Below are 21898 nucleotides of genomic sequence, written 5' to 3'. Positions count from 1 at the left end.
GGGCGCTTACCCACTGGATTCCCAGAGGACCCGAGCTACCAGACCTTTCTACAGGATCACTGCTTCAGGAAGACCACCTCATCTGGACTGCTTCCATCACTACGCTCAGGTTGTATTCTGACTCTGTCAGTGGTCTTTTGTATTATTGCATCTATTCTAGTTTACTTTCTTTCCTTTTTTTTTCTATTAAATTGTACCTCTGACTTGGAGCCTCTCATTTGTTTTGCCTTCAAATTACTACAACTCATTATGCCATATGATATACAAACTAGTTTTTGGCATTAATACCTAGAATATTGTGCCTGTTCAGGATGTGCAGTGTGGATATTAGAATTGCTATGATTATTCTGAGTCATGTAAACAGATGATATTTTTTAAAATCATTCTTCAACAAAATAGGTCTCCAAAATAAGATTGAGGAGTTGCTCTAACTCAGATCTGCTTTCCTTTTTTTCTGCATATTAAATGACAACTATTTCAGACAAAATATGATTTTGGAAATAATTTCTTGCCTAGGGTGAAACTTATCTTTTCCTTGCTAACTTTTTTTTTTTCTCCTGGTTCTGTTTCTTAGGCTGACTGATGTACAAATGCAGAATGGAGTTTTTGTGCCTAGCTATCAGTAGCACCTGAAAAAATGTAGGCGTAGTAATTGGTAAAAAGAGACAAATCCTATGGATAATTACCTTCTTTGTGTTTCTCTGCTCATCCATGTCAAGCTTTTGTGGTTATCTGTCTAAAATCTTATCCTACTCCGTCTTCAGGCTAGGTTAAAGGATAGTGGATGAAGAGACTTACACTTTTCCCTGAGAAAGTATTGGTAAAACCAGAAGTTTACTTTAAAAATAAATTCCAAGGCAACAGTGGGGACACAATCAGCGGGTTTCATCTGCCTAGAGGGCAAGTTGCAACGTTCAAAACCATCTTTCAGTGAAACCATTAAATATTTGAGACGTAAAAGGTGAAAATTATCATCCAGTAAAAGTGTTTACTGTGAATGCATCAACACCTGCAATAACCATCCCCTACTTTCTTACATTTCTTCACTATGATTGTAATTTCAACCCACTCTTATATTTGCCCTGCCCTACCCTAATATACCTTTTCCTTTTTACATCTGCCTTTCTAATATCTAATTATTCTGCCTGTGCATAGATGCAGTCTTTAATATTGAAGTCAGTTACCCCTGAAAACCTTCCCTTTGCACAACAGCAAACCCTCCCTTTTTTTTTTTTTTTTTTTTTTTTTGTCCTTCCCCAAGGGTTTCTACCCAAAGCCAGTAATTTCTTCCTGCCTTCTAATCTATCGGGCCACACTAAACTAAAGAAACTACATATGGAAGAAAGTGTGATGGCATCAGCATGAAATAACCATGGACAGAAAAATTACACTCTTCATGTGGTTACTGAGGAGAACACCTTCAATTTCCACATCAGTCAGTACAGTAAGAGCAAGCAGCATCTCTTGGAACTGGATTTTAAGTATAAAAGGAAGAAACTTGATAGTTAATCTTGGGGGGTGGGGAGGGGTGCAAATGGGTATTTTTACTTTGAAAAAGTCATAGCTTTTATGCTAGAAGTGGGAGTAGGAAAAAAAAGAATACCAAATGGCACAGGGCAAGGCAAAGGGCAAGGACCAAAGCTACAGAATCATGTAAATACAAGAGAGGAGATGAGAGACAAACCCCAAATGTAACAGAAGGTACATGAAAGAGGAGGAACTGAACTGTGGGTGAAGTGAGGAAATATATTAGTGACCATTTGTAGTATTTAGATTTTGTTTGATGCTTATTACAAAAAGATTCTGTTTAATTATTTTGGACTGATTGAAGATATATAAATGTAATTATTTTGATAGCACTGTGTTACAGACTAAATGTTTTCATGCTAAGATAGCAATTATTACTACATAGGAATTTGCAGTCTTTCTCCTCTAAATGCTAAGTTCAGTTATCATCTGCACATAGAGGTTAAAGCAATTTACACCAACTTGATTTCCCCACCAAGGGTTGATTGTGAGTGTATCATGTGCTTTGGATGAGGGCCCAATTGGATGAGGAATTTGGTCTGCTGTACTCATTGAAGAAAACAGCAAAACTCTAATAACATTTTGACCCAAGTTTGCATGCTTGATGCACTGCCAGGTTAGAATCTATTCCCCAAAAAGTTGTTAAAAAATCATATTTTTTTTCTCCACCAGGTTGTTTCTTTGCTTTGTTCACAAAACACTCATTTAACTCATTCAATTTTCTTTCTTCCTCTTTTTTTTTTCTTTTTTTTTTTTCTCTCTCTCTTTTCTATCTAGCAAACAGGATCTAGAGAAATATCAGTGTGAATACTTAGAAGTGAAATGTCTTAGGTGTGGTGTTTTGGGCATTTGTTGGATTGTTTGTGGTTTGGGGTTTTTTTATTAAAATGCCAGGATTTCTCCTACTTGACAGTACATATGGTATCATGAGAAAACAGAGAATGCCAATTCTTTTCCTTTTCTTCTAAGAATGAAAAACAATGGTTGCATGAAAGTTCTGCACAAGACTTGATATTCAGGAATGGATGAGCTTTACTACAGTAGTATCAAGAAGAGACTGGAAATTTAACCTTTATGTATCCAGTTCTGAGACTGCCAGTATGTATCTCACAGTTTGTACAACGAACTGCCTCCCATGGATTTGACTGTTTGATTTTTTATCAGTTTTTCAAAAAACACCCAGGTTCCTTAATTTCTCTAATAAATTTTTGTCATTTGTTCTGAACTTTAATTTAAAGTGGAACTTGACAAAACTTTAAAAGCACACTGAAATGCTTTATTGCTTCAGTGGGGTTTCACTTCCTATTGGTTTTGCAGCTGCCACCATTTCATGTCTAACCCACTTATATTAGAAGAGACATGGGAGTATCAGCTGCTTAGATATGTCCTGAGCGTTGTCATGTGTTTCAGGCTGATTAAAGTGGTTGTGTCAGGATACTAGAGACTGGGTGTTCCCAAAACAACAATGCAGTTTGTCCACAACATTATTTCTTTTTTTTTTTTCTTTTTTTTTTTTTTTTTTTTTCTTTTTCTTTTTCTCTGTGAAGGGCTGTTCTTTGTCTGCTGGGAATAATGCTGAGTGTTGCAGCATAGCTAGTACAGCTGACCAAGCTTTTCTCCCTGTTCTCAAAGGAAAGTGAAAGGGGAAAAAATACACCAGTTTGGACTCTGTCACAAAAATGGCCTCTCGCTTAACCATTAGCCAGCAAAGCTTGGCTCAAGTAGACAAGGCAGCAGCCAGAATGTTGGGAGCTTCTCAGTGTAGCCTGTGTTTGGGCAATTCTTTAGAACTTCTCTTATGTCAGATAAACACCGAATCAGCCTTTGGTTCATCTAAGACTTTGTTTTCAGTTATCAAAAAAACCCCACTATAAATTGTGCATGCCTAGTAGGTCAGGCCAGAAGATAGATATCTTTGTATTTCTTTCTGAAAAATGCTTTGATCTGCTTTTTCTTTTTCCTCTTTGGAGGTGTTCTGACCGCATCTCTTTCTTTGGTTCTGAAAGATTGGTCTCACAGCAATTTGAATGACCCAGTGTCACTGTGAGATAGCAAACATCAGAGAATTTAGTGGAATTATCCCTTACATTATCACAATATTCATTTACTGTGTCTTTTGGGAGACTGTTAAGCCAGCATTATTCCCTGAGTCTGCTATTGTTTACGTGTGGAAAAAGCTTTTCCATATGCTGCTTTACAGTATGAGACATAGCTGCCTGTGTGTCAAAATGTTTCTGGACTTTCCACTTCAGGAGACATTTTTTTGAAACTTTGTAATGAAGTGGCTTGCATTGGAGGGAAGAAACACAGAGAAGAGGAGGAGGAGGATGATGAAGTCATAAGTGGTCAGTTGGGATTTCAGTTGTGTTCAGTAATTCTCCACTGTCGGTATACTTGCTTGGGCCAGACAGCAGTAACTAAAATGTCAATTGATTTTTTCAGCAACCCAATCCAGTACTCTGGCATTTACTGCAGGCCATATTCAGCAAAAGTAAATAGAAATGGTATAAAGGTAGATTGTATTAGTACTTAAATGACTGTGATGAAATGAGAAATTCTCTGTTTGTCTTATAGTACCAGATTCCAGTTTGCTTGCTCTGTTCTGAGGCACGAACCTCACATATACAGGGATGGACCTGCTGGTGGGATTGCTCCCCAGAGTCCTTTGTGCAAGCTCACTCTCAGCCTGCATGTGATGATGAGCCAAGAGGCAGAAGTGGTCCCACTGAAGGGACCAGCCCTTCTCATGCTCACAGCCCAGGGCTGAGCACTCCAGCTGCAGCAAGGCAGGAGGTGGGCAGAGTATTTGCATGAATGCAGTGCTGTCACAGGCCTGATGTGCTATGCCTGGCATCATGCACCATGCACAGAGTTGCAAATGTGTAGCACAAAACTCCATGAGCCTTCTAGCTCACATCTGGAGAAAAAACATCAGGTTGCCCAGGCTGATGTTTAATCACAGAATATTCCGAGTTGGACGAGACCCATGGTAAGGCCATGGGCACAGCTAAGTTACCCCATGCTTGATGCAGCTGGTGTTGGAAGCAGTTACTTTGTAATTTTCTGGGTAAAATAACAGGGGGTATCTGAGCATCACTACTGCATCCACCAACACAGGCTGTGCCATTTCCCGTTAAAAAACCCAAAGGGCCAGTGTTGACTCCAGATATGACCTGCACAACACAAGTGCTTCACCCTGCTCACTGCAGCAGTGTGGGGTGGGAGTGAGGCACTTCTTCTTTCTTCCCCTCCCCTCTGCATGTAACTGGGGTATTTTTGTCAGCCCCTGTTTAATATGCATACTTCTCCCTTGGCTCTTGCCCAAACTCAAAGGAGTGCACAGCTTTCCTCAACCAAGGGCTTGTCTAAACAACGATATTCTGGCTGCTTTAACGAGTGTTGTTCAAGTGCTAAATCGCCCTAAGCCTTGTGGAGTTACATTGGTACAAACATTGCTGTTTGGGAAGCAATATCTGCTTTAAAACACCTCGCTAGAGCTGTGTACCAGGTGTCCATGGCAGCGGCACCATGGAATAAAAGAGTGGTTTAAGCTTGCTGTGTAAGACTTTTTAAAAAGCAAACCTGGTTGTGGTGGTTTTATAGAAGCTTAAATACTTGGGGGGGAAATTTGGTGGTAGGACAGTTGACGTTCAAGCATACGTCAAACTACTTAATTATTTCCTGATAAGTTTCTTGTTGCACTGGGCTGGAAGGGGCCAGGATGTTTAGTGATGTCTTGCTGGTCTAGAGTGACCTGGTCCTTTTCCTGGCACACATCTCCTTGGCTGAGGTCTGCAGTGTTGTAGACGTTCCTCCTGTGCAGTTTGGTTGCTATGAACTCTATTTACCTGCTGAGATATTAGGACTTGCCTACACCAGAGCACCTCTACCAGAGTAATTATGCTGACACAGCCTCAAAGCACTATAGCAACCATGCCCTCAGCTGCTCCACACAGCCTCTGTATCTGAGGAAGCTGTGGTAAAGCACGGCGTCTGTAGCTGTGTCTGCAGCAGAGTTTCTGCAAACACCGGTGTCTCGGTCCTCTGCTGTTTTCTTTCACACCTTTGCTGAGCCTGTGCTCTTAGGAGCAGCTTGGGGAGCTCCCCCCTCCAGCTGGAGGGTGTTTATTATCCCCTGCTGTGCTGGCAAAGTTGTGGGGTTTTGTGCTGAAGCCCACACCGGATTAGCTGGATCACCACCAGACAGGTGAGGTGGCCTCTTTAACTTCCCTTTGGTTTCACTTGCAGAACTAAAGGGGTTTTATTTCCCTTTCTGCCAAATAGGTGTCCCCCATGCCCCCACACCTTTGTATTACTGAGCTTGTCCACAAACTCAAATTTTCTGTTGATTTATTCCCTCTTTTATTCACTATTTGCTTCGGATCACTGCCCTTCTTACAACTGTCCACAGGCCCATCTCCTTGGAAACAGCAAAACTTGTTTGTGTGAAAGTAATAAGGAAAGTAATTGATGTGTAGCTGTGCAGGCATGCAGGGGAGCTATGTTCCACTGGAGGATGTTGGAAAACTGAGTCTGCACTCACGCTGACTGCCAGAAGGTTGGATAGTGTGAGCAAAAACCACCTTCTTCTTCTGCTGTTTCCAAAGTTGCCCTTTATTCACAGCAGTGGTAGGAAACTTCTTTCCTGTGCATATGCTCATTTTTATGGACTTTTTATTGCTAGTCTTTTTCATCATCAATGTGAAGGGGTTAAACAGCAGCAGGAAATCTTTTAAGTCTTGCTTATCTCTTAATTTCTGGAACTCCATGCTGATGCACTGTGCCATGCCAGGGCCATCTCCTGTCTTGTCTTGGTCCTGACCACCTCTGTGGCCACAGGACCTTCTCATCCGTGTTTTGAGGTTTCTGCTGCTCCTTGCTTTGTGCCTTTCGCTGCCATTGCCCCTGGTGCTGTTGGACATGGTCAATAGACCTGGCCAGCTGTTAAGGTCAGGTGCCCCTGGATGGTCTTTTCCAGTCTTTCAGGACAGAGGTAGGAAGGCCTGTAAACAGCTTTTGTGGCCATAAACGTGGTGGGGTCACCAGATGGGACCTCTTCCAAGTGGTGGTGGGAACCTGGTGTCTGCTGCTGCCAACCTGGTGCTGAGAGCTTGTGGCCTGGCCTTGAGTAGGATGGCAGAAGGGCCCTGTGCAGAAGTCTTTGGAAATGACCTATGGCATAAGGGTAGCCTGGATAGATTCCCACTTTGGGACCAGGGGGGCTGCTCTGAATTGGTGTGACCTTGGGGGTGTTAGCACACAAAAGTGGCGATGGTTGGGAGGCCCCAAGTCAAGCAAGCTCTGGTGAGGAGATGCTCATGTTGACATCTCTGTGATGACAGTTTGGAGGAAGAAAGAAGGATTTCTGCTTGCCTTCAGTTTAGTGCATACCTTGAAGAGGCAGTGTGGCCTGAAGATGATTTTTTTGGTTTTTTTATACAGTCTTTGGAACAGGCTGTAAGAGCTGTAAGTGCTCCTAGAAACTTCTTTTGTTACTGAAAACTCTTTTCCCTGTTTGTCACCCAGTATGAATGGCTTCCCCTGGAGTGTGCTTCATCAGCAGGCTCTAGTCTTGGTCTGTTTCTTCCTCGTGTTACTAGATATCTCCTTTGGGTGATTTTCTTGGGGTCTAACCTCTGTAAATAGTCTTACCCAAGCAGGAAGACTGTTGCAGTTGCATGCCTTGTATTTTAAAAACAAGTGATGCAACAATCATATTTGTTATATCACTGAACCTTCAAATAAGCTGTTTTTCTATTAGCTGAAGCTGTATAGACTCTTCATTTCTTACAATGTATCAAGTGAAATGCTTTATTCTACTTTGATAGGTAACTGCAGGACGATTTCAAACTTGCTTTAACTTCCTAGAGGTTGTATTAGCCTAAAGCACTTTCTGCACATTTCACTGTCCATGTCTTGAGTATCCAGAAAAATTGCTATTTGACAGGGTGTGAACTGTCTTCAAATGTGCTTCTCATAAAAGAAAGAATGTGAAAGGGTGGAACAGAAAGGAAGTGAAGAAACAGGACTTAATACGTGCGCCTGATAATGGAGATAATACTAGGGATATTGCATGTTAAATATCCTCCTGTTATCTCAACACTGAATGTGGAGAACTGTATCTTTGTTATGTAACAATGGTAAATTACTTACCATATGTAATTTGGTTTTATGTCCAAAAAGTTGGGGAGAAGAGCACTAAGGAGGTTGCAAATGGAAACAGGCTGTAAAACCTGGAATGCTTGCTCTGTAGGGAGCACTTAGAGTCAAGACACTGAAGTCTGTAAAACAGTTAGTAGAAAATGCTCTTAATACTTGGGCTTTAAAAGGACAAAAATCAGCATAAGTTATTAGAAAGCACCTAGAAAAATCTTTAAAAATTTTGGTTGGTCAAAGGAAACTATGTTTAATGTTATGAAAGACATTGCTTTGGAATTGCATTGAAAGACAGGATTCTTCTGGTGGGGTGTGGGTATTATTATTATTGTTGTTGTTGTTATTATTATTACTGTTATTGTTTTGATGTACATGATCAGCTTGATGTTAACAGAGCCAGGGACAGCCCAGTAACATACTTTTGAAAGAGTCTGCTAAAGAAATAATGTCATTAAATGGCTCTCTTTCTATAGGCTATGGATTCTGAATCAAAGAATAGTTTCATAGGAAGCTTTCTTCAGCCACCAGATTGGATGCTTCCTGCAGCCTTTATTTATACAGAATCAAAGAAGTTGGCAGCTGCTGCTGGTGACAGGCCTTCTTTCGCAAATGACCAAGGTATAGCCAAAATATGTCCTGAAAATGGTCTTTTTAATTGTTCCATGTGAAATCTCTTGAGCAAATTCCCCATCCTATTTGACTGAGTTCAATGACTTGCTGCAGTTATCAGTGTGACATTGAGACAGGATGTATATGTGTCCTGAGGGAGTAGTCTCCCTGAAGTCATACGTCTAGAATGGAAACCCCTGTAAGTCTTCTAACATCCTTGTAAACTTTGGCTTTGAAATTTGTTTAACTTAAAATTGTCAGACTTCCTCTGAAAGCAAAGGAGAATGCTTCAAACTCAGTAGAAGTAGTTTGTGACTTCAAATACAGTATAAAAAAGATTGTTAATATGCGACACTGACCTGAAATTGGCTTTGCATAGTGCTATTTGACTTCTTCCAGCTTAAAATCACTTCTAAGGGGTTTCTTGGGGGTTGGGGGTTTTTTTTCTTGGTGTGGGGGGTTTTTTTGTTTGTTTTTTTTTTGGTTTTTTTTGTGTTTTTGTTTGTTTGTTTGTTTTGTTTTGTTTTGTTTTGTTGGTTGGTTAGTTTTTTTGCGTGGTATGTTTTTTTGGGAGAACTTTTGAACAATTCAGACTACCAGGAAAGTTAGCATGAAAGTTAGTCTGTATGAAATATGGTTGTCATGTGCCTTAATGGGTGACTGCTCCCTGGAGCTCACAAGGCAAAATGCTCAGTGGCTTAACAGGTCTGGAGAGCTTGGGGAATCTTAAGGATACCCATACGTGGACTTACTATCATGGACAACTTTGCTACATTGCACAGACATAGCCTATGAGTGATCATTTTTCTTCATCTGAAAAATCTGTGATTTCTGTACTGATCTTATGTCATACAGAGTTTGGGCTTTTTTGTGATTGTGATTACAGTGATCAGTTTAGTGCTATGTAGATAAGTGGTTAAGGAAATGTTTGTCATACTGATAGAAAGATGGAAAAGGTTGTCCCACTTCATCCTTCTGCTTTCTGGTGTTTGCTTTTTGTTTTGAGTTTGTTTGATGCTTGTTTGGTTTTTGCTGTTGTGTGGTTTTGTTTGGTTTGAGTGGTTATTTTTTTAGTTGTGGGGTTTTTTTGTGTGTGTTTTTTGCGGATGTTGGTTGTTTTTGTTTTGTTTTGGTTTTTTAATGGATCTGTGGTAAGATGGTGAAAGTTGTTAAGGAGGTAGCAATATTTGATGGTATTCTTTTGATGAGAGAGCTTGGAATAGAGAAACTGTCAGTTATAAAATGTCAGAAAATAAGCTTGACTTGTTACAGAACATGTCTTAAGCTTCCACAGGTGTGTAGGCTTTATGGAGAGCTAGCAGACTTTTTCTTGTAGCTGAAATTGCAGCTTTTATTTTTGGTGTAATTTGACACATACTGATTTGAGACCGAAAGCAAAATCTTTCAGACTCATTTCTGTGATTTAAAGAATCATCAGATACAAGAGACTGGACATTGAAACATTACCTTTTGAAACAATAAAGTATTTAACAATGTATCCTTTGCTAAATTGTCCTTTGTATCTAATTTCTCTCTCTTTTTAATCTGTCCAGACCAGTTGCCTTACACCAAAACTTGGATACCTGTGTTCTCTGCTTCTATTTAAAGAGAATTCCCAGGGTTTATTATATTCTATTTGCCATGATTTCTTTGTGCTTGCTGCCATTTGGAGTGAACATGGTTTTGCTCATAGGGCCAGGGCTTCATACCTCAGTTATGCAGGAAATATGTCCATTTTCTCCCATATATGTTCTACATCATGTTAGTGTACAGCTGGGGAGTGTAGTTCATTTAAGGAGTGATCCTAGGAAGATAATTTAGCTATTATATTGTAACATGAAGTGTTTTCTAATAATGATAATAATCATCAAAATACTGTTACTTAAGATGCAGCTGTTGTGTTGTTTGCTAGCTGTAGTGGCAGCCCTGAAAGCTCTGCAAGAAAAAATCCACCGTCTAGAGCTGGAGAAGTCACAGGCTGAAGATAAACTGTGCAGCCTCTCCAGAGCAGCTGCTCAGTACAAGAAGGTCTTAAAGCACAAATCCTACAAGAAGGACACAGCACATCAGGAACTGATGAAACAGAGGAAAGGTATTTCTTTTGAGTGATAAGGTGTAGCCACAGCAACACTAAGTTATAATCCAGGGAGTGTTTTGCTTTGAAAAACTGCTAATGAGTGCAGCCCTCTTTTGTTCATTGCTTCAGAACTGAGGAGGGACAGGAGCTTGATAATTGTGGATCAAGTTAAGATATTTTTACATACAGTAACTGAGTATTTCATAAGCCATAAAGCAGTTTTAAAGACTAAGCATGTTTCAGGTGGTATGTTTAATTCCTACAATAAGCAAGCAGCTGCTTACATAACGCTGCTAACTTGAGAAAAGATAGGAGAAGAGAAGATTCTCCTCCCTCAGATTATGGTTAGGTATCTGCTGATACAAATCAAAGTAACTGCAGTGCTCATGCCTTTGGAATTCAAATTAGGCACTAGCTTTGAAAAAGCATTTTGATTCTCATGCCTTATATATAAAATACATTTTAACCACATGACATGTTCAGACTAACAAAACTGTTCTTGCCTGTTTTGAAGACAGAGAATTCCCCAATGAAATGACAGTCTGGCTAAATGTGTAGCTCCCTTTGCTGTACTGAGTGTCTTGTTTTTCTCTGTAGATGCAAGTATGCAGTTAAATGCAGCACAGTCCCGCTGCTCCCTGCTGGAGAAACAGCTGGATTACATGAGAAAAATGGTTTCTAGTGCAGAACTGGAAAAGAAAATGATTTTAGAACAACAGGTGAAGCCCTTTAACATAATGACAAAGTAGTGATGTAGTTCAAAAGTACAGAAATGTGCAGGATCTGAAGTCTTTTGTGGTCATTGTTTTTCCTCAGCTCTGCTCAGGCTGGTAGCAAACAGAACCAATTTAGTGTATGGCTGATGACAACCATTGAATGAATTGTGTGAAAAGCTCCCTGGGTGGAACTCCTAATGAGCAAAACCATGCTAATACTTGCACACTTGGTAGACAAAAAAGCTGCTGGAAGCTTAAGTCGTCTTTGTCTGCCTGGTATTTTTCATCACTTTGCAATTTAAAAAATATGGAATTTAAACTAATTAAACACCTGTACTCTGGTGTGGTGTGGTTTTGTGGGGTTTTTTTGCTGTCTGAAACAATTTCAGTCAGTTGCCAACTCCATTCTTGCTTATTTTTTCCAGGCTCAGCTTCAGAAAGAGGAAGATCAGAACCAGTTGGAACTGCATGCAAAACTTGAAAAGCTTGAAATGCTAGAAGAAGAGTGTCTGAAACTTACTGCTGCTCAGAGAATTGCTGAAGTAAGCATGCATGGAATGACAGTTTGAAAGTCATTTGGTATCATTTTGTGGCATACTATTAATAGTACTAAGTTTTGCAAAAGTTACCTCTGTTAAAGCATACCTGACTGAATGCCACCTTGTCTTCAAGTGCATGAGTCTTTTTTCAGTCTGGGCTTTAAAAATTCCTACAGTCCAGTTTTATCCCCACATTACAATTGTGAGCTCCTCTAGACTTCTGATTCAGCGTGACAAATTGAAGTGGGACTAACCATTCTTGCCTTCAAATTTAGGACAAGATCAAACACTTAGAAGAAAAGCTATGTGAAGAAAAGCATCAGCATAAGCTAATACAAGATAAAACTGCTCAGGTAGACTGAAAACATTTTATTTTATCTCATTTTTTAGTACTGAAGAAAGCTATTCCCTCTGTTCAAAATGCCCTTCTTGTTTTATGACTTTATTATCTTAACTCCTCATGTTTATTACCCAGGAAGAACTACTGAAATACTACCTAGTTATAAGCTACATATTAGAAAGCTGGCCAGGTGTGTTGCATATCTCAATGAAAAAACATTCTGCTTGGGTTTGTATTGGTGATATAGTTCATCAGCATCAACATTGTCCTCAGTGAGCCAGGTAGAAAATTAATTTTTAGAAAATCTGTAACTGAATTAGGTTAACCTAATTTTCAGTAGTTCAGAAGTGGTCACATATAGAACTTTATATCCCAAGTGAGGTTGGTTGTTATGTTTTTTGTTAAGATCTGTAGAAATGTAATACATAGGGCTGTACTTGGAAAAATCTTAATCAGTGATATGTTGTTCATCAAATGAGATCTTGTATAATTCATTATTCTGTGAAGCTATAATCGGTTTGTTGGGCCAGCATCCATGTGAGAGAGGAGTATTTGCCAAAGAGAGCAAAATGATGAAACCTGTTGTTAAAGGGGCAAGGTAGTCATGTTCCAAACTTCACTTTGTGCATGAGTAGCAGCCAGCTTGAAAGAGAGACCAGTTGTGGGGGAATTCCATTGGGGTGGGGTGGGGGCTGCAGTGCTGAAGAGTAATATTGGAAGAACGTAAGCCAAGCTGATGCCTAAATTTAATTCATCACTGCTGTCAGCTCTTATACCTCCTCCAAGGATGATGGGTTTTCATCAATCCAGGAAGCTTTAAATAACATGCAGATTTGTAGCCCAGATGTCTGACCACCTTCAGAATCCAGCAGAATGACACAGTTGAAAACCTGTAGGTTTTTTGGTTTCTTGCTTACAGTGCTTGCTGCTGCAGAGCAACAGGCCTAATAGAGAGATTTTTTCTTCTGAGAAACATGGCAAGAATGCCTGTCCCAGAGCATATAGTCTAAACATTTGCACTGGAAAGGACTTAGATGCAGTAAACTGAGTCCTAAAGTAGTGTTAGTACCATCTTAATAAACTGCAGGATGGATTTAGGTCTATTGGATCTGGGCTGGGAAGCACAGGGTGTGGTGTGATTCACTTCCTCTTGATGACAGAAAAGCCAGAATATTCTCACTTTAGTGGTGGACCTCCAGCGTTGCTTAGCTGGAACTGTCACACATGCCAAAACAAAGACATTGTCCTGTATTTAACTGGGAATGATTATCATCCTGTTTATCATGGGCCTTGAGAGCAACTTTGAACCACTGAGCAATACAAGGATTGTCCAGCAGGTTTGACCTCAATGTAACACAGACAGGCTTAGTTCTCTCTGTCCCCAGATTGTAAGAGCCAAATGTTCATATAATTTGGATTTTATGATCAGATCCTCAGCATGTGGCAGGATTGGCTTATCTCAGTTGCTGGTTGTCACAGTGGAAAAATACAGCTGCTGCTGCAGCTGAATATGAAAATGAGGAATACTGAGACAGAGCTGCAAGATCTGCCTCATACCCTGCCTTCCTAGTAATCTGTTCAGTTTTTAAGAGTAGCTTATGCCTTCCAAGCAGGACAATTAATAGTGCCCTTAATTGATTCTTATCCATGCATGAAAGAGGGAATTAATTAAACCATGCTATTTCATACTTCTAATATTACATTAAATAGCGGCTTTCTTTTTTGCTTATTGCCACAGCTTCAAACAGGATTTGATATAAACAGAATTTTGATGTCTTCAGTAACATCTCAACATGAACCTGGAAAGGAAAATGAGAAGAACAAAAAACATAGGAAGGTAACGTGGAAATTTTTATTACCGTACTGTTGCTGGTAGCATCTGACCCACACAGAGACTGGAATTTGTGAAAAATGGTGTTGTAAGAGGCACTTGATTCATCTGCTGCACTTTACTCCACTTCTAAAGTGACAAACAGCTCTAAATAACTCTTTTTCCTTTTTTTTTTTTTTTTTTTCTTTCCTTCATTAATTAAAATGGTACTGGGGCTAGTAGGAAATCACTGAAAAACGTTCCCTTACCAGCTTGACAGTTACCTCTGTTGAAGTCCTGCTGCCATCTCCCATGTCCTGTCTTAGCTGCCTTTCAATTTATCTGGCAAAATTAGTTTCCTAAGGAGTTTTAGCCCAGCACCTTAAGATGGTGTGTTTTGGGGGTATTACTGAAATCAAGAGAATTTATTTTGCAACACATGTTACAGATCAGTCAAAATTTTGCAATTGTGGTTTTGAAAACTTAAGTAAACAAGGTTCAATTCCTTTAATGTTAGCCTAATTGTTAAACAATCTCCGACATGAATATGGAATAAAATTTATTTGTGTCAGCTATTGGAAAGTCTTACTTGTTGCACATACAGGAGGGTAAATACTTTTTTTTTAAACCAGAAGAAAACTGAGGTGATGCATTTACCTGAATTTTACTTACTAAAAAAAAAAGTTTAAGATTGTCCTCTTGAGTCAGCAGATTGGAATTTCTTGTCTTGCATTTTCTTATGGCTCTTACGGCAGAGAAATCCTGCAATGAAGAAAATGCAGCTTTCACAATTACATGTAAAGGCTGGTGAACTACCTTTTGTGGCTGGGAAGGTAGGTGAAAACCACTGTTCTCACTAAAGTGACAACTACAGTTTGACTAAGGCTGTGTAGTTGTTAATTACTTCTGTAAGCCACTGTTAATTCTTCTTTAAGTCTGTCAGCTCCAGCCATTCTGTCAGTGCAAACGTACAAAGCGTGTTGCACATCCTGAAGCATCGCAATCCATGTATCTCATCACGAAGACAAGGAGGAGCTACAGCTGGGATTTCAGGACACAGTGCACTTTCAAAATCTGTGTCCTCTTGTTCCACGTCACCCACTGCCACCAGGAGCTTTTCAGACCTTCTGTTGGCCTTACAAGACGAGCTGGGCCGAATGAGCTCGTGAGTACCTGTCATTGGTGTTGTGAGTAAACGTGACTTCAGCGGTAGCCCTGAGAAGCAACGGGGTGCTACAGCTGAGCCTAGCCTGTTTCAAGTATAGCACTACTTGCTGACAGTCTGACCTGAGCAGACTTGACTGGTAGGATTTTTCTCATTCAAAAAATTCTTTCTGTCTTTGTCTTTCACTGGTCTTGTTTTTCTGCTTCCGCATCCTGTATTTAAACAACTTGCTACTGAAGTAGCAGCTGCAGCAAATGAAAAGCTTTTCAGACCTGTGCTTTTTAGACATTTTAAACATATTCTGAGGTGTACAGAGTAAACCAAAATTTTTGTCCTGGGGAGGGCTGCAAAAGTGGTGCTGATATTGAGTAGGCCCACAGGATGCAGTAAGTCTGGGTGGTGGAATGGGTTAGTACAGCTCTGGCATGAACAGTCCTGTCACAACATCTCTCCTGTTCCTTTGTACTCACTCTGTGTTCTTTCCTTACTGCTGTACCTGCCGAGGCTTTGTGCTGAGTCAGTCTGGTGCTCATACCCTTTGCTTGTTGATAGCAGGAGAACTTGCTGGTCCTGTAAGGAGGTTGTGAAAGAGGGACAGTCTCCTGCCAGAAAATGGGCAGGGTGTGGAAGAAGCTAACACTTCAGATGGGAGTGTATGTATCTTTCTAGCCGTTCAAGTAAAAATAAATGTGGATGACAACCTGTTGTGTTCTTAGGCATCTTCCCATTTATGCCAGCTTATGGGACTGTGGGCCAAAGCTCTGTAGCTGATCGTAGCAGGCATGTCAACATGATGGGCTGTGGTTTGAACAGAGTTCAGGTGTTGACGCTGATTTGAAATCCTTGATGTGGTAAAATTTAAACTGGCAAGAGATCTCATGTTCAAAAAGCAATGTCTGGCTTACTCATGGCAGTTCATGGACAGGCTTTTTTTTTTTTAAATAGCAACAACCAGTTGCTTCAATTAAACTGTCAAGGAGAAGCAGTTACTCAGAAGTCAGAAAAGAAGCTCTGACCTTTGTAAAGGGATTACTTATCTAAGAGGGGGTCTCTGTCTTCAACTTGTTCAGATACCTGGGTATCAAGATCTACACAATTTCTTTTGCTTAATCTGGTTAGTTTAATTAAACAGCCCACTTTGCTGTAAATCTTTTTGAGTATGGTATTTCAATTTGAATAATTTGTCAGAAAAATTGTGACTTGAATGTACTAGTTTAAAAAATACTTTTGTGTATTACGCTAGGCCTTCAAAGTCTGTGCTAAATTGGGCAGGAAGTGAAAATGTTATACTGTGTAGCTGCTGTTCACTTTCAAAAATCTCATTTTGCATGCTATTACACATGTAGTTGTTATGCCTGTGGGAAGAGGGAAAAGTAAGATGGACATCAGCTAAAAATTAGGAAAGAGAAAATCAGATTCACGGGCAAACCTTTTCCCTTTCTAATGTTAATATATTCCAGATTAATGTGTATTGTGTGAGAGTGGAAATAATGCTGAATTTTTATATTCTGCACAAAATGGCTAGGAACTCCTGCAGGAAGAAATCCTAGAGACTAGATAATGAATATTTAGATTGCCATTCTTGTCTTTAATAGTGAGCATCAAGAACTTCTGAAGAAGATACAGGATACTCAAGACTCCCAAACTTGTGAAGACCTGGAACAGGAGCTGGATTGCCTTGTAAAACAAATGGAGATGAAAGGAAAACAAATATCCAAGCTGAAAAAGCATCAGGCTACTGTAAGAATGAAATGTAAACTCTCTAGCTACTAACATTCTTGTTGAAAGGCTGCCACAACTCTGCCTCCTGTTGTCATCAGCTAGAATGTCACTGGAATGTTTTAAGCCAAGATGTTCCAGTATGAGTGATTATAATTAGACTGTTGGCTCATATTTTTGTGCCTCCAATTTCTTCATTTGATCAAGAAAAAGTGCTTACAAGTGGCAGTTAGGAATATATGCTGGTGGGAAAGCTTCCTGCCCTGTGGCAGTTCTGCAGAGCTGGGTTGCACTGTCTGTCACTTCTGCTCACCGTGTTAAGACAAACTGTTGAAATTTCATTCCTTTATATCCTGTCCCTCAGGGGAGGGAGAAGATAGAAGCTGTAATTCCTGTACAGACTGGATTAAATGTCTTTTATATTACTGAAACATTGAAGCTTTTTTATTAACTGGTCTGTTGACCAGAGTTTCTCCAAAATCATAGCTGGGCAAGCCTTTCAGTTTTGTTTAACCCTTAAACTTTCCTCATTCTGAAAGTATTTCATTTAGAACCATAGATAACTTTTCATACATGCCCATATAAAATCCCTCTTCTGTAGCTGAACAGCCTAACTCTTTTGTAGAACTTTGTTTTGGGCATATGATTAAACATTCAATCCACAGTTCTGTCTGATTGTTTTCTGGTTTTTTGTCTTATGTTTCAAGATAAATAGTCACCTGAGAACTTTGCTTATACAGGAAACAGAACAAAACTCAGCATAAGACCTTCTGAAAAGAGGAGGTTATAGTTAATTTAAGTCTGACCAGTTTTATTCGTATTCATTTTTGATGAATTTTACTCAAACTTTTTATTGTCCATGTAATTGCAAGCATAGAGGTGCTTTATGTCATAGCAGATTTGTCACACTTGCATGTTAGCAGTATGGACAAAGGGCATTGTCTGCTGAGTCCTCACTGTCCCTCTTGGCAATGTCACCTAGTTTCTTTGATAAAACTTACATTCTTGAAGACCCTACAGTTATGGTGTTACTCCTTGCCTCAAAATCCAGATGACTTCATCCTCAGGAACCTAAGACTGTGAACAGCAGCTCCACCTTTGTTTCTTTCTTTTGTGTATCTTTATGGCCACTGCTTGCCTTTGTTTTGGGAGGATGAAGAGTAGCACGTACAATGTGGTGCAGCCTTGTTGTCATCTTTGCCTCTTTCTTACCACTGTGCAGATCTTCTGGCAAGTCCTCAGTGCTCTGGTACAGCCTGGTCAGAGCACACACCTTAGGGTCATGCTGTAAATAGTAGTGTCTGTATGATTACTGTCTGTCATGCCCTGGTTATCAATACAGGCCATTCCTCTCACTCCTTGGCCTGTATTTTTTTTTTTCTGGTGCTTCTGCGCACCAACATTTCCATTTGTATTTTGTACAGGCCAATCTTAATGTTTCTAATGCATATTTCTTTGTCTAGAACTTGCCATACTAAAAGTGCCATGCTAATCTCTGTGTTTCACAGTTAATAATATGTTCTAGAACGCAATTAAAGTTAATTATTTTTAGAAATGGACTTCAAGCCTAAATTGGCGTTTGGAATGCTTCCAGCCTAATTTTATCTTTGGGAAGTGACCTTTTCACGCCAAGTGCAAGTCAAGACTCATTATTTGACATTTTAAAAAACATTCTTTAGCAGTTAACCCTATTTATTCTGTTTTCCATTTTTGTTAAGGAGGCTTAGATCCAGTAACTGAAAATTAACAGTATACATTTTAGAGGTTTATTGGTTGTTTGGTTTTTTTATTAAGGTAGTATAATCTGAAATGGAAGGAGACTGGTGTAAGTATAGATTATTGGGAGATAATACTCCAGCTCTCTCAAGCAAGCATTTGTATGTTAGGGAGCGATGGGTTCAACAACCAATTGAGTGGGGGTGAGGTCAGTTTTCTGTGGTGGTTTCTGTATGGCAAGATCAGTTTTCTGTTACAGTGAGACAACTGTGCAAGGTTACTAAGTTTAAACTTTTCTCTTTTTTTAATGTCTCTTAGTAATCTGTAGTGTGGAGTCCAGTAGAAGTCCAGTCAGCTCTACAGCTGTGGGTCTTTGGACTGTGTAACATGCTAAATAGTTTTTGGGTGGGTTTTTTTTTTTCTAGGTGCTGAAATTAAAGAGAAAAACTCAGAAACTGAAGCAAGGGGAAACTCATGTCAAGCTAAAGTGTGGTGAACAAAGGGAAGAAAAGGAGATTGCAGTCTCTGTAAAGGAAAGTATGTCTAAGCCTTGTCCTGGGCAGAAAAGCAGAAGTTCTCTTCAGCTGCTAAAAGCTGTGAGAGAACTTCAGCTATCTCTGAAAAAAGATTATGTCATCTGAGAAGAATAGTTCTGAAGTTTGCTGTGTTAGAAGTTTTTGAAGTTGTCTGACATCTACTAAATTTTTGGTTGTACAAAATACCTTTTAAAAATAAACTGGATACAGTAGAGATGTACATTCTAAACTGCCTACTCTCCAGTAGGTCAGTTTGTTCACCTTAGAATTAACTTTCCTGTAGTGTAGCTATAACTCAACTACACTTCCTTGTAATGAAGTGTTTTAATGGACTAATGAAATGTTATTATTTGTTAACTTGTCGAATAAAATTTTATACTTTTTTACACTTAAAATAGTATGTGATCTTTTTCCCCAGCTGCCAAGGAGATACTTAGAGCTTGCTTTTCCAGACTTACTTGTGCTAGTGCTTCTGTACAAATAAAAACAAAGGTCTTCCTTTCTCTAATAACTGAAGATTCAGATCACTGTGAATGAGGCAGAAGAGGTATTGTCTCTTTATTTATATATGTTTTCATTATTATTAATATTATTACTTTTTTTTTTTATAAACTCTATTGACAGTCTAAGTATTAGGGACAGCTGGGGTCTGGAAGCACAACCCATGTCTTGGTTTAGCCACAAGAATATTGTGAGTGTCCTTGATACATGCATGGGAGGGGCCACTGCCAAACGGTTGAGTACTTGTCTTCTCTTTAACAGAACCTGTCTGAGGAGGAGACTATCACAGAGGAGACCTTCAGCCATGTACCTGTTCAAATCTTCTTATTTATGGATTATTTCTAGCTAGGAAAGCACATTGTATGCTTAAAGCTGCTTAGACAAAATTTGAAGCGTGGTATTTTCTCACGGTGCAGTTAGTTTTTCTGAGATAGGTTTGTGCATTTCTGGATACTGGAATCACTGATACTGGTAGGGATAGGGTACATAAATCTCTCTGACTCCCTCTCTACCTTGACCTAGTATTTTTGTTGACTACAGAATCCTGGGGAGAAAGTGTTATTTTGGAGCTGGAGAAGCTGGCTTCACGCTTGGGCAGGAGCTGTGGTGGAGGGCTGCAACTTTGGGTCTGTCAACCAGGTACTGGATGGGGCAGTCTTTAACCGATGGCAGTATTGAATAGTCAGTCTTCAAAATGTATGTGCTGACAGGGGCTGTCCAGTCCCAGGAAAAAAAAACTTGTGTTTGCCCTTCTGTGGGGTGAGTGGCTGGAGGGAAAGATAAACAGGAACCTGGTCCTACAGGTGACTCGGCGTTTCTCATCTCTGCCTGCTTCACAGCAGGGCCAGGAGCTGAAAAAGCTCTTGCTTAGAGCCAGGAGCTGGGATTTAGAAGGGGAAAATAGGAATTTATAATGTGATAGCTTACATTGGCTGACTGGTTACATCACTTATATTTCAACTCATAAGATTTAAGTGCATTTTAATAATTCTTTTTTGCGTTTTCTTTCCGAAGCTTTTATTTCTGTAGTGCATGTGTTTTCACATACCAAAGCAAAGTAGATGCATTTCAGCATTGGCTGAGAGATCCAAACTAGATGCAAAGAAAGTGTATCCCAATCCAGTTTTCTTGCTTGAAGAAAGGCTTAAAATTTGTTTTCAGATTGGGAGGGAGGGGTAGGGTAGGAGGTCAGGTTGTGTATTTATCTATTAACATATTCAGAGTTTGAGGCAGTTGCCAGTCAAGTAAAAACAGTTTTCAAAGAAATACCTGTCAGAGAATAATTGTCTAGAAGCTGCGTTGGGGAGGTAAGCTTGTGCACAACTGTGGTGAAGTTCAACTCCATGAGAATTAGGCAGATCACAGTGAATTTTTCTGGGTTCGAATACTTCATGTCTTTATGCTCCAAAAATGTTCTGGCCTGGAACTCCATAAACGTACATTTGGAGAAAGTGCAGTGGTCAGGGCAGGCTTCTTCACAAGAACAATATGTTTTTGGCTTAGTAAGTGCTTACTCTATTCCTTTGCAAATCCTTGTTTTGATTTATATCCTGAGTGGTTTTGTTTGTCTTCTCAGATGAAACTGTATATATCTCTTTTTTATTAATGGTTTGGATCTAGCTCTGCAGGGCAGCAGGCAAAAACACTCAGTGATCCCCCAAAAAAAGACTAATTAGTTTATTTATTAGAGATCTGGGTTCTTTTGTGCTGAGTTATGCAAAATTGCAACAACATGTTTTATTGGTATTTGAATCAAGGGGTGTATTTTATGGTTAGATATCAAGAAAAGCAGACAAAAGATGTAGGTCAAACAGTATGATTAAAAATACAGACCAACAAATTGCAACCAGCAATAGTTCACATTTCTGCTGCTAATGTGTGCTAGCACAATTTAATGGCTTGTTACTTGAGCCTCCTGAAAAGACTTTCTGCTAGTACAGAAGACATTCAGGTTGAGCCTGTGTGTTACAGTCTTCCAGCTAGCAAAGCTGGAGGTTGGACATAGCTATAAATCCAGTGTGTTCTGGGAATAGAAGCTGGCAAAAACACTCAGAGCTAAATAATCAGGGCAGGATCTTGCTGGGATTTGGATACTGGCTAACGTAACTAAGTGCAGATGTTTATGTGGACTGAAATACATTCCCAGAATAAAAATATTGTACAAACACATCATGATTTTATAGCAAGAAAAAAAGCCAAGGAAGTGAGGATAATAAAAAAGCACTCTTATTTTTGATGAAGCTTGTTTTGTTTCCCTCTGCTTGTCTGTACTGAAGTGGCCAAGGCTGCCTCTACTGTGTCCCCTGCTGGGGCCTGGTGAAGCTTCTGCAAGTTGCTTGGGTTGTGGCTCTGGTGCTTACCTGAAAGTCTGCAGGGGCTCCCATGTGTGTGCCACAGTCTGTCTCAGATAAGAGGAGAGAAGCAAACATTTGTGAAAGTGTTACTCTGAGGGAACAGCTGAAACAGGTCAGTTGAATCTTATCCCAA

General features: G+C 39.7%; 1 protein-coding gene across 3 annotated transcripts; it reads left to right on the top strand.

The window, feature by feature from the left end:
- The first annotated feature begins 379 nt into the window (after window positions 1-379).
- CEP57L1 (centrosomal protein 57 like 1) lies at window positions 380-19298 on the top strand. Of its 3 annotated transcripts, none has more exons than XM_066179435.1 (11): window positions 380-1444; window positions 8157-8301; window positions 10205-10384; window positions 10967-11088; window positions 11511-11627; window positions 11900-11977; window positions 13703-13801; window positions 14530-14607; window positions 14710-14939; window positions 15495-15592; window positions 16535-16620. In XM_066179435.1, the coding sequence occupies exons 1-10, from the start codon at window positions 1373-1375 to the stop codon at window positions 15574-15576; spliced, it is 1203 nt and encodes a 400-aa protein (XP_066035532.1). In that variant the 5' UTR covers window positions 380-1372; the 3' UTR covers window positions 15577-15592; window positions 16535-16620. The 3 variants fall into 3 exon arrangements, with proteins under 3 accessions (XP_066035532.1, XP_066035531.1, XP_066035530.1); XM_066179434.1 differs by having other exon boundaries at window positions 15492-15592; XM_066179433.1 differs by lacking the exon at window positions 15495-15592 and adding an exon at window positions 18800-19298 and having other exon boundaries at window positions 401-1444; window positions 16535-16679.
- The last annotated feature ends 2600 nt before the right edge of the window (window positions 19299-21898 follow it).

Source organism: Chamaea fasciata, unplaced genomic scaffold, assembly GCF_029207755.1.
Source record: "Chamaea fasciata isolate MVZ Bird 193981 ecotype frontalis unplaced genomic scaffold, bChaFas1.0.hap1 SCAF_3, whole genome shotgun sequence".
NCBI lineage: Eukaryota > Metazoa > Chordata > Aves > Passeriformes > Sylviidae > Chamaea > Chamaea fasciata.
The sequence above is the reverse complement of the archived record's forward strand: the minus strand, read 5'-3'. Positions and strand labels throughout refer to the sequence as shown.